The following is a 12,324-nucleotide window of genomic DNA, read 5'->3' as shown; positions in this document are numbered from 1 at the left end:
CATGTTATAAATTCTGATATATTCTTGCATTTACGGCTGCTTGTTACTGTTTAAGCTTCTTGTATAGTTGTATATCCGCGGAGGAAAAAGTCCAGCCAGATTGCTTTAATCTTCAAGAGGACAAACAAACAAAACTAGTCCAACTAGATGGTTTATTGATCTGAGCAAAGGACAATGAAGTCAGGTGTAGATAACCAATTTATGCAAACAACATCATATGAAGAGGCCCGTTACGTCGACCACAAATGGATTGATATCACAGATTCAAGGATATATCAACCAAGCATGTCACCAACATCAAGAAAAGGAACTTTTCCTATCTTATATCTCCTTGATTCCAAATGGGTCCATTAATTGTTGGTTATTCTTTTAGAATGGCTGGGAAACAAAGCATAATTCTAGCAGATGTACAGTCTCAATAGCCAACTATTTCTTGATGATCTGTTGGAAGACACAGCCCTGTGATATTGAGCTTCTTATGTCTTCTAACAAAACCCCACCAGAATGCATCTTGACCACTCAATCTGCAAATCATTAGTTTCCTATATTCATTTTTCCATCTATATATACAAGTGCATTATCCACACCACAGCCAAGGCATTCTCACATCCTCCTCTACTAGCAAATCTTATTGTTCATTAAACTCTTCTCTGATCTTCTACATACTTCAAATTACGACCAGCAATGGCTATCCGAGTGCCTAGAATTATGCATGCCAAGCAGATTCTTCGTCAGTCGAAACTGTTTGCTAATCAAGCTGCCTTCACCTCAACAAACGTTCCCAAAGGATACTTTGCAGTCTATGTTGGGGAGAGTCAAAAGAAGCGATTTGTACTTCCAATTTCATTCTTGAATCAGCCTTTATTTCAGAAGTTGTTAAGTATAGCTGAGGAAGAATTCGGATTCAGTCATCCTTTGGGTGGTCTCACAAATCCTTGCAGAGAAGAGGTCTTCATTGATCTCACTTCACGCTTGCATTAGTTGTCTACTGCTAAACAATAATCAGCTGATACAATTTTTTTTCCATTCATGTACATCCTTCTGTTCTTTTGGCGGAAAGCGATGACCAAATGTATACTTTACTGAGAACTTATTTTAATACAAATTACAGTGGTTTATTCTCAAATTTTCCTTTCATTTATTCTTCTCAAAAACATTGTTCATTTGGTAACTTGATATTGCTCCTTTTCCGGATTTAGTGTTACGTTGTTCAAATACTGTTAATCATGTTATCTCAATGTAGGCAAGAGAAGAAAGAAATTAACGTTTCTGCATCCTATTTTTTGTGCTGCAAGCAACTATGAACAGTTTAATAATGCAGTTAAACAGATGAAGTACTCGTCACTGCGTGGAATTTTAAGACCACTCATCGGATGGTTGAATCCGAGTTCTTCCTCAGCTATACTTAACAACTTCTGAAATGAAGGCAGATTTAATGAAATTGGAACTACAAATCGCTTTTTTTGGCTTTCCCCAACATGGACTGCAGAGTATCCTTTGGAAACATCTGTTGAGGTGGAGGAGGTTTGATTTGCAAACAGTTTCGACTGACGAAGAATCTGCTTGGCATGCATAATTCTAGGCACATAGATAGCCGTTGCTATTAGTAATTTGGAGTATGTAGAAGACGATGGGTTTAGAGAACGGTAATTGCAAATGCTTGTAGTGGTTTGTATATCTTGTTGGGAGTTTTTTAGAAAAAAAATTATTCAATAATTAATCATTCACCGGATAAAAATATAATTTATAATTGCAAATTCTTTATATAACCATAAACTTTTATCAATTAAATTAGATGACAATTTCGAGTTTAATATTTTGATACCACAAGAATTAACAAAAAAAAGTGTCATTTCCAAGAATTTGTATGTTGTAGATCTCCGAAAGCTGGCCCTTACAATTTGTTTTCCTCTGACAACCGAATACCATTTTGACCTTGAAAAACTTGTCTCTGCTCCCCAATTTTTAATGTGTCTCAATGCTCACAGAAAAGAAAAGAATAATTTTTTGGGTCCCCAAAAAAAAAAAAAAGGGCCCAAAACAAAAATAAACTCTTACCTCTTTTCTGCTCCATATTGTAGTAAATCAGCATAGAAGGTCAAGATAACCCCTGTTATTATGCTTCCTGTCATTGTATTGTATGACAGATTATATGTCTCAAGCTTGCCTCTAACGCAAATGGTGAAGTAATACTACTCTTATGCTGTGAACAACCTATTTACGGCTTTAAGTCTTCCATATTTTGAGTGGGTCCTTGGTCGGTTTGTCTTGCCGGAGTGGGTAGGCAAACTTTGCTTTCCAGCCATTGCCATGGAATTCTTGATAATGAATTGGAAGACAACACCTTGTGATTCCCCTCATGACCCATGTCTCTTTCATTACTGATTAGACCCCAGCAATTGCACCTTCACCACTCATTCCAAATCCCCCTCTTAATACAGGAACATGATTTTCCTTGTACAGCTTTCATCTATATATAAAAGTAATATAACTTAATTGGCAACACTTATCTTCACATTCTCAAGTACCAAAGTCGTTTACCTTCACTTTACTAGTTTTTTGAATCTTCCTGTATTTCCCTTCCAAAGGAACATATCCATCAAAAAATGGCCATTCGCCTGCCTCGTATTGTCATTGCAAAGAAAGTTCCCTGGGGCTACTTCGCAGTTTCTGTTGGAGAAAACCGAAAGAGGTTCGTGATACCAGTGTCGTTCTTGAACCAGCCTTTATTTCAAGATTTGCTAGGCTTATCAGAAGAAGAATTCGGATATAGTCATCATACAGGCGGTCTCAGAATTCCTTGTGTTGAAGAAATCTTTCTTGATGTTACCTCTCGCTTGAATTGATTGTGTTGTGAGAGAATTAACACAGATCAGCCTATACAAGTTTGCAAACATCACTAATACCATGTAAACACTTTTTTCCCATCCTTTTTTGCCTTGGGGAGCAGATATAAAGTCTCCCTAAATGGAAAATTAGATATGGTGGTTCCTGTAACTTCTATCAAACTTTTCAATCAATTTGAAAAAATTACAGCATGAAACGCATCATCCCATTGAAATTTTCATTTCTTTTTAGAATTTCCTATGGTCCCCTTCTTGTTTGGTCTTTAATATTTAACTGTACATATGATAATATGTTTTGATTCTATTGTTATTACTTCTCAATCAACAATAGTCATGCACAAGAAAAATTTTCAAATTCTTTCACTCCACTCATGTTTATGTAACTAAGTAACAGACAAATGGCTGAAAACAATATCAAATAGCAGACGATCGACATAATCCAACTTGTAAATTTTTCCATTTTTTCATCTCCAAAGTTGAGTATATTTTTTCTTTAGTTTTCTCCTATTTACCTGTCTCTTTTTCCTACCAATGGCTGTATCTAGTAAATTGATGTCAGTAATTATAGGATTCAGTTTCAGGTCAGCGACAGGAATGTAAGGCCGCAATCATCAGGAATATTTTGCCATTCAATCCTACATTCCTACAATCTTCAGGATTGATGATATCCATTTTTAGTTCAAATAACTATTTAGACAGAGTGACTTGATCTTGATCCTCTCATGTCCTTAATAGATTAGAATTAATTTCCTTTTGACCTGACATCTTTTTTAGCCAAAGAGTTAAGATTAAAAAAAAGGTGAGAATGAGGCTTTAACAATTAATGGTCAACAAATAAAGATAACTCAACAAATATAGCACCAGAAAAGTGGTTAAAACAGGATTCATCCGTAACGTTATATAGTTAGCGATATATACCACAAATTTCGTGAGTTGTCAGGCTCAAGATTGTTTTTCTCTTCCAAGGCACAATTTGTTGAGGACAAGTTGTAGCCTGTAGGACACACTTCAGGCGCTCTTCAGAAGTGTTTGTCTTGCAAGTTAATCCACCGAAGGCACACATGCCTGTGATTTTGCGTTGGGACATGATATAAATTCTGATATATTCTTGCATTTACGGCTGCTTGTTACTGTTTAAGCTTCTTGTATAGTTGTATATCCGCCAAGGAAAAGTCCAGCCAGATTGCTTTAACCTTCAAGAGGACAAACAAACTAAACTAGTCCAACTAGATGGTTTATTGATCCGAGCAAAGGACAATGAAGTCAGGTGTAGAAAACCAATTTATGCAGACAAAATCATATGAAGAGGCCCTTTAGGTCGACCACAAATGGATTGATATCACAGATTCAAGGATATATCGACCAAGCATGTCACCAACATCAGCTAAAAGAACTTTTCCTATCTTATATCTCCTTGATTTCAAATAGGTCCATTGATTGTTGGTTATTCTTTTAGAATGGCTGGGAAACAATGCATAATTCTAACAGATGTACAGTCTCAATAGCCAACTATTTCTTGATGATCTGTTGGAAGACACATCCATGTGATATTGAGCTTCTTATGTCTTCTAGCCAAACCCCACCAGAACGCATCTTGACCACTGAATCTGCAAATCATTAGTTTCCTATATTCATTTTTCCATCTATATATACAAGTGCATTATCCACACCACAGCCAAGGCATTCTCACATCCTCCTCTACTAGCAAATCTTACCGTTCTTTAAGCTCTTCTCTGATCTTCTACATACTTCAAATTACGACCAGCAATGGCTATCCGAATGCCTAGAATTATGCATGCCAAGCAGCTTCTTCGTCAGTCGAAACTGTTTGCAAATCAAGCCGCCCTCACCTCAACAGTTGTTCCTAAAGGATACTTTGCAGTCTATGTTGGGGAGAGTCAAAAGAAGCGATTTGTAGTTCCAATTTCATTCTTGAATCAGCCTTCATTTCAGAGGTTGTTAAGTATAGCTGAGGAAGAATTCGGATTCAGTCATCCTTTGGGTGGTCTCACAATTCCTTGCAGAGAAGAGGTCTTCATTGATCTCACTTCACGCTTGCATTAGTTGTCTACTGCTAAAAAATAATCAGCTGATACAATTTTTTTTCCATTCATGTATATCCTTCTGTTCTTTTGGCAGAAAGCGATGACCAAATGTATACTTTACTGAGAACTTATTTTAATACAAATTACAGTGGTTTATTGTCGAATTTTCCTTTCATTTATTCTTATCAAAAACATTGTTCAGTTGGTAACTTGATATTGCTCCTTTTCAGGATTTAGTGTTACATTTTTCAAATACTGTTAATCATGTTGTCTCAATGTAGGCAAGAGAAGAAAGAAATTAATGTTTCTGCACCCTATTTTTTGTGCTGCAAGCAACTATGAACAGTTTAATAATGTAGTTAGACGGATGAAGTGCTCCTCACAACATGGAATTTTAAGACCACTCATTGGATGGTTGAATCCAAATTCTTCCTCAGCTCTACTTAACAACTTCCGACATGAAGGCTGATTTAATGAAATTGGAACTACAAATCGCTTCTTTTGGCTTTCCCCAACATTGACTGCAAAGTATCCTTTGGGAACATCTGTTGAGGTAGAGGCGGTTTGATTTGCAAACAGTCTCGACTGAGAAGAATCTGCTTGGCATGCATAATTCTAGGCACTCAGATAGCCATTGCTATAAGAAATTTGGAGTATGTAGAAGACGAGGGGTTTAGAGAACGGTAATTGCAAATTCTTGTAGTTGTTATCTATCTTGTTGGGAGTTTTTTAGAAAAAAAAAATCAATAATTAATCATTCATTGGATAAAAATATGATTTATAATTGCAAATTCTTTATATAACCATAAACTTTTATCAATTAAATTAGATGACAATTTCAAGTTTAATATTTTGATACCACAAGAATTAACAAAAAAAAGTGTTATTTCCAAGAATTTGTATGTTGTAGATCTCTAAAAGTTGGATTTATTTTCCTCTGATAACCCAATACCATTTTGACCTTGAAAAACTTGTCTCAGCTCCCCAATTTTTAATGTGTCTCAACATCCACAGAAAAGGAAAGAACAATTTTTTGGATGCCCAAAAAACAAAAAGAGCCCAAAACAAAAATAAACTCTTACCTCTTTTCTGCTCCATATTGTAGTAAGTCAGCATAGAAGGTCGAGATAGCCCATGTTATTATGCTTCCTGTCATTGTATTGTATGACATTATATGTCTCAAGCTTGCCTCTAACGCAAATGGCGAAGCAACACTACTCTTATGCTGTGAACAACCTATTGACGGATTCAAGTCTTCCATATTTTGAGTGGGTCCTTGGTCGGTTTGTCTTGCCGGAATGGGTAGGCAAACTTTGCTTTCCAGCCATTGCCATGGAATTCTTGATAATGAATTGGAAGACAACGCCATGTGATTCCCTTCATGACCCATGTCTCTTTCATTACTGATCAGACCACAGTAATTGCCCCTTCACCACTCATTTCACATCCCCCTCTTAATACAGGAACATGATTTTCCTTGTACAGCTTTCATCTATATATACAAGTAAGCATAACTTCATTGGCAACACTTATCTTCACATTCGCAAGTACTAAAGTCGTTTACCTTCACTTTACTAATTTTTTTAAATCTTCCTGTACTTCCCTTCCAAAGGAACATATCCATCAAAAAATGGCTATTCGCTTGCCTCGTATTGTCAGTGCAAAGAAAGTTCCCTGGGGCTACTTTGCAGTTTATGTTGGAGAAAACCAAAAGAGGTTCGTGATATCAGTGTCATTCTTGAACCAGCCTTTATTTCAAGATTTGCTAGGCTTATCAGAAGAAGAATTCGGATATAGTCATCATACAGGCGGTCTCAGATTTCCTTGTGTTGAAGAAATCTTTCTTGATATTACCTCTCGCTTGAATTGATTGTGTTGTGAGAGAATTAACACAGATCAGCCTATACAATTTTGTAAACATCACTAATACCGTGTAAACACTTTTTTGCCATCCTTTTTTGCCTTGGGGAGTAGATATAAGGTCTCCCTAAGTGGAAAATTAGAGATGGTGGTTCCTGTAACTTCTATCAAACTTTTCAATCAATTCGAAAAAATTACAGTATGAAACGCATCATCCTATCGAAATTTTCATTTCTTTTTAGAATTTCCTATGGTCCCCTTCTTCTGTTTGGTCTTTAATATTTAACTGTACATATGATAATATGTTTTGATTCTATTGTTATTACTGCTTAATCAACAATAGTCATGTACAAGAAAAATTTTCAAATTCTTTCACTCCACTCATGTTTCTGTAACTAAGTAATAGACAAATGGCTGAAAACAACATCAAATAGCAGACTATTGACATAATCCAACTTATTGTAATTTTTTCTATTTTGTCATCTCCAAAGTTGAGTATATTTTTTCTTTAGTTTTCCTTTACCTCTTTCTTTTTCCTACCAATGGCTGTATCTAGTATATTGATGTCAGTAATTATAGGATTCAGTTTCAGCTCAGCGACTGGAATGTAAGGCGACAATCATCAGGAATATTTTGCCATTCAATCCTACATTCCTACAATCTTCAGGATTGATGATATCCATTTTTAGATAAAATAACTATTTAGACAAAGTGACTTGATCTTGATGCTCTCATGTCCTTACTAGAATAGAATTAATTTCCTTTTGACCTGACATCTTTTTTAGCCAAAGAGTTAAGATTTTTTAAAAAAAAAAGGTGAGAATGAGGCTATAATAATTAATGGTCAATATATAAAGATAACTCAACAAATATAGCGCCAGAAATGTGGGTTGAAACAGGTTTCCTCTGTAAGGTTATATAGTTGGCGACATATACCAGAAATTTCGTGAGTTGTCAGGCTTAAGATTGTTTTTCTCTTCCAGGTTATAATTTGATGAGGACTATTTGTAGCCTTTAGGACACACTTCAGGCGCTCTTCAGAAGTGTTTGTCTAACAAGTTATTCCACCAAAGGAACACATGCCTGTGATTTTGCGTTGGGACATGTTATAAATTCTGATATATTCTTGCGTTTACGTCTGCTTTAAGCTTCTTGTATAGTTGTATATCCGCCGAGGAAAAGTCCAACCAGATTGCTTTAACCTTCAAGAGGACAAACAAACTAAACTAGTCCAACTAGATGGTTTATTGATCCGAGCAAAGGACAATGAAGTCAGGTGTAGAAAACCAATTTATGCAGACAATATCATATGAAGAGGCCCATTAGGTCGAACACAAATGGATTGATATCACAGATGCACAGATATACCTAGTAAGCATGTCACCAACATCAAGAAAAGAAAGTTTTCCTATCTTATATCTCCTTGATTTCAAGTGGATCCATTAAATGTTGGTTATTCTTTTAGAATGGCTGGGCAAGAATGCATAAATCTAACAGATGTACAGTCACAATAGCCACCTATTTCTTGATGATCTGTTGGAAGACACAGCCATGTGATATTGAGCTTCTTATGTCTTCTAACCAAACCCCACCAGAATGCGTCTTGGCCACTCAATCTGCAAATCATTAGTGTCCTATATTCATTCTTCCATCTATATATACAAGGGCGTTATCCACACCACAGCTAAGGCATTCTCACATCCTCCTCTACTAGCAAATATTACCGTTCTTCTTTAAACCCTTCTCCAAATTACGACCGGCAATGGCTATCCGAGTGCCTAGAATTATGCATGCCAAGCAGATTCTTCATCAGTCGAAACTGTTTGCAAATCAAGCCGCCTCCACCTTAATAGATGTTCCCAAAGGATACTTTGCAGTCTATGTTGGGGAGAGCCAAAAGAAGCGATTTGTAGTTCCAATTTCATTCTTGAATCAGCCTTCATTTCAGAAGTTGTTAAGTATAGCTGAGGAAGAATTCGGATTCAATCATCCTATGGGCGGTCTCACAATTCCTTGTAGAGAAGAGGTCTTCATTGATCTCACTTCACGCTTGCGTTACAATTAGTTGTCTACTGCTAAAAAATAATCAGCTGATACAATTTTTTCCATTCATGTACATCCTTCTGTTATTTTGGCAGAAAGAGATGACCAAATGTATACTCTACTGAGAACTTATTTTAATACAAATTTAAGTGGTTCTATTCCCAAATTTTCCTTTCATTTATTCTTATCAAAAATATTGTTAAGTTGATAACTTGAGATTGCTCCTTTTCAGGAGTAAGTGTTACACTTTCCAATCTTTCAAAAATTGGCACGATGAAACGAATATTGAAATATTGTTAATCATTGGAATAAAGAATAGCAGCGACCATCAATTTCTTGAGTCATTGACAAGATCAACCCGCTATCAGAAAAACTATTCTTCAATAACGTGCAGCATTAGGGTAAGTATTCACAGCATACCTGAAAACACCAATCTGGCTCCAATCCAAGCCTGGAATCCTACTCGCTTCATCGGAAAAGTAACCCTGACTTTTCCCGTAAAATAAGTGCAGAGAAACTAGAAAACCTTGAAACTTGAAAGGAAGAAAATCAGGAAAACAAATATCACATATGCTATTGTTATTAGTCAGTATTTAATTCTCTATTTACTGGGATACAATACAACTTACAAAACCTGAAAAACAGTAACATTTGAGAAAGATGGGCTTGGGTAATTTGGCTTCATATCATATGCCATTAGGCCCGTTACCTTCTTTTTGACCCAAGCCTCTTAATTGAACCCTATCCTTGTTTTGCTTTTTGCTGAGCAAAATTTTTTTATCCGGTACCGAGATCAAACTCCAAATATTTTCAAAGCATGTTTTGGACGAAAAATGATTGATTTGACTATAATTATTCTGTTAAAAATATTGATTCCATTAAGAATAAACATTAGAAACTATATTAGAAAGTGTAATTACACCCAATTCATGTTGTAAAAACTTAAATTTGAATTCTACAGATCCTAAAGAAAATAACACCAATTTAGGCAATAGAATAGCAAGAGCGTCTTATTCTCTCTACAATTGCAATCTCCCTAAACATATTTCTTTATCATGTTTCTGATCAAGACGACAGGTGGGCTTGCATTATACATGGCCATCGAGCATCCAACTGTCCATTTGTCATCTTTAAGGTTCTCATCTTTGTTAGTTTGTTGGTAAACAAGGCCATGTGAAAGGCGGAGGCTATCATGAATTATTACCCAAACAAGCAACCCCAGGAAATGAATCTCGGCCTTTCAGTTTCACTTCAAGAATCATAGCATTTCCTTTCCTGTAACCATTCAATCTATATATATCCACTCATTTCTGTCCCAGGCTCATCACACTCAGGTCAAAAGTTTTCTCTATCTAGCAATTCTCTTTAAATCTTTTACATACTTGAAACTCTTATATTTGTCATCACAAGCAATGGCTACTCGTTTTATTGCAAAGCAAATTCTGCGCCGTTCTGTTTTTGCTCTAAGTAAAGCAGCTTCAACAGAAGGAGATCTAGTACCAAAAGGCTTCCTCGCAGTTTATGTTGAGGAGACCCAAAAGAAAAGATTTGTGGTTCCAGTAACTTTCTTGAACCAACCTTCATTTCAAGCTTTGTTGAGTAAAGCTGAAGAAGAGTTTCGCTTTGATCACCCTATGGTTGGTTTGACAATTCCATGCAGAGAAGAGACTTTCATTAATGTCACTTTCCAGTTGAACGGGTAAGAATAGGCAAGTCAAGCCATTGAAGATTGCCTATATAATGGGTGATGTATGACTCACCTGTCATCGCCTTCTGCCTAGAATCACGATTGCGAGCTATTTTCATTAGTGGAACATTCAGTAACAGGTCATTCGTTTTTCAAATACCACGGCATGACTTAAAAGGCGACCTAACCTGTCCAAGTTCCTGTGGTTGAAGCATTTGAAGATTCCGGATTAATCAATTACGCCTGGGAAAGCCTCATGAACGACAAGAGCCAGAGATGGTGAAAACAACTGGACACAATCTATTCTTATCAGCCACGAACCAAATCAAAGAATCAAACTTGTAATTTTGTATTTTTATGAAAAGAGAACAAGGGGAAAAAAAATCCTTGTTTTGTTCAATTGCAAATATCAAAATTAAGTCTTTGTTCCTTTTCCCTATTTTTGTCACCTCTGTTTCAGTGTTACAAGCACTCGCACGAGTTAATTAACTCATCACGATGCAGACATTGGTACACTTTTAATAACCTTTTTTTAGGATCATCGTGCATATATTTTTATTTTTTTTTATATTTAAAGTTATTAAGATTTGAATCTGATCACTAAAATTAAAGTCTAACACTTTATTAAGATATAACATGTCGGCCATCATGGCCCTATTTTCTGTACTGTCAAGTCTTCATAAAGCTAAAAATCATACAAGGCTTGATGTTCAAGATATGGTTGTCTAGGTGCTCTTCTTTATCTTATTTCATAATTGATCTTTTCTTAAATCATCTTTCAAGACTATGTTTGAATAAGAAGGCAGAAGCCGCAACCATGTTCGAGCTTCGGTTTGAATTTTTTTTTAACCTCTTCTGGTTTAATTCTCAATTTATTGGAAACACAAAGGTTAGGTTGGTTTGATATAATCATATAATGAATAAATTTTTAGTAAGTGCCCTTAAAAATATCGGAGGTACATTGTACACGAATTACCAAATCTACTTACAAGGTTTTATACACCGCTGATCACATAATGAGGTCGTGCCCTTACTATGCTGATTGCTCAATGTAACCACAATGACAACTAGTGATGAAGAGAAAGTTTGTGGAACCGATACTTCAAATTTGAGTTGGCTGCCAATCTTTTGTTCTTTGTGTGTCTGCAACAATTTGATAACCTCCTCAATTTCCAGGTTGGTGGTTCGTTTTAAGTCTAGTTGAGACTAGACTCTAGAGCTACTAGGAGGGCGTACTTCACGTGCACTTCACAGGGTTTTGTCTTACAAGTTTATGCCTGGAACATTGCATGCCAATTGATTGATATTATAGTAGTTTTTTGCTTGGGAAAAAAAAATCTAATCTTTTGGGTCCTTTTCAAAAGAAACTGGGATTCAGATTTTGTGATCATAGAAAAGGGATTTTTACTTATTCCTATGGATTTATGTTGCATATTAGTGGAATTCCATTAAGTGCTTTAAACCAATGTACTTATGTTTGTGTTTGTGCCATTGCGGGGTTTATTATGATCTGTTTTGTCATGAACATTTTTAGGGGTCAAGCCTGAGAAAATCAAAAAGAGAAGACAGATGAAATGGAGGACATTACCGTATCAGACATTAAATCTAGCCTTTTTGGATCACTTTCTGAGCCTTAGAGCATGGAGATATAACTTGCTTGAAATGGAACAAGGCTAGGATGATATCAGTGGTGCACATTTGAAGTGTAGCAAGTATGTCTCCGAACTATAAATATTTTCCTACTTGATGGTGGAGCCTTGAGATTTCATCAGGATCACATGCAAACCCATCTACCCTTGGAACGCACTTTCCAGCAGCCAACACTGCTGAAATGGATAATCAA

At 36.0% G+C, this 12,324-nt stretch overlaps 3 protein-coding genes and 5 pseudogenes across 4 annotated transcripts; 6 read left to right on the top strand and 2 right to left on the bottom strand.

Moving 5' to 3' along the window:
* Nucleotides 1-249: 249 nt before the first annotated feature.
* On the top strand, nt 250-994 carry LOC111283202 (auxin-responsive protein SAUR23 pseudogene; annotated as a pseudogene).
* A 298-nt stretch (nt 995-1,292) lies between these two features.
* LOC111283201 (uncharacterized) lies at nt 1,293-2,379 on the bottom strand. The gene is made up of 4 exons (XM_089760416.1): nt 2,291-2,379; nt 2,059-2,169; nt 1,899-1,951; nt 1,293-1,696 (listed from the first exon to the last, which is right to left on the bottom strand). Exons 1-4 carry the CDS (start codon nt 2,377-2,379, stop codon nt 1,299-1,301), a joined length of 651 nt encoding a protein of 216 aa, XP_089616542.1. The 3' UTR covers nt 1,293-1,298.
* Nucleotides 2,380-2,494: 115 nt separating this feature from the next.
* On the top strand, nt 2,495-2,997 carry LOC111283208 (auxin-induced protein 15A-like). Its single transcript, XM_089761261.1, has one exon. The coding sequence runs from the start codon at nt 2,607-2,609 to the stop codon at nt 2,844-2,846; it is 240 nt and encodes a 79-aa protein (XP_089617387.1). The 5' UTR covers nt 2,495-2,606; the 3' UTR covers nt 2,847-2,997.
* A 989-nt stretch (nt 2,998-3,986) lies between these two features.
* On the top strand, nt 3,987-5,049 carry LOC111283203 (auxin-responsive protein SAUR23 pseudogene; annotated as a pseudogene).
* A 105-nt stretch (nt 5,050-5,154) lies between these two features.
* On the bottom strand, nt 5,155-5,526 carry LOC149518932 (auxin-responsive protein SAUR21-like; annotated as a pseudogene).
* A 906-nt stretch (nt 5,527-6,432) lies between these two features.
* Nucleotides 6,433-7,190, top strand: LOC111283207 (auxin-induced protein 15A-like). The gene has a single exon (XM_022871658.2). The coding sequence runs from the start codon at nt 6,522-6,524 to the stop codon at nt 6,759-6,761; it is 240 nt and encodes a 79-aa protein (XP_022727393.2). The 5' UTR covers nt 6,433-6,521; the 3' UTR covers nt 6,762-7,190.
* A 659-nt stretch (nt 7,191-7,849) lies between these two features.
* On the top strand, nt 7,850-8,971 carry LOC111283200 (auxin-responsive protein SAUR21 pseudogene; annotated as a pseudogene).
* Nucleotides 8,972-9,844: 873 nt separating this feature from the next.
* Nucleotides 9,845-10,922, top strand: LOC111283204 (auxin-responsive protein SAUR22 pseudogene; annotated as a pseudogene). Its single transcript, XR_016342372.1, has one exon. The product of XR_016342372.1 is annotated as an auxin-responsive protein SAUR22 pseudogene (transcript).
* The last annotated feature ends 1,402 nt before the right edge of the window (nt 10,923-12,324 follow it).

Source organism: Durio zibethinus, chromosome 5, assembly GCF_047325235.1.
Source record: "Durio zibethinus cultivar Kanyao isolate XHJ-2024 chromosome 5, ASM4732523v1, whole genome shotgun sequence".
Lineage (NCBI taxonomy): Eukaryota > Viridiplantae > Streptophyta > Magnoliopsida > Malvales > Malvaceae > Durio > Durio zibethinus.
The sequence above is the reverse complement of the archived record's forward strand: the minus strand, read 5'-3'. Positions and strand labels throughout refer to the sequence as shown.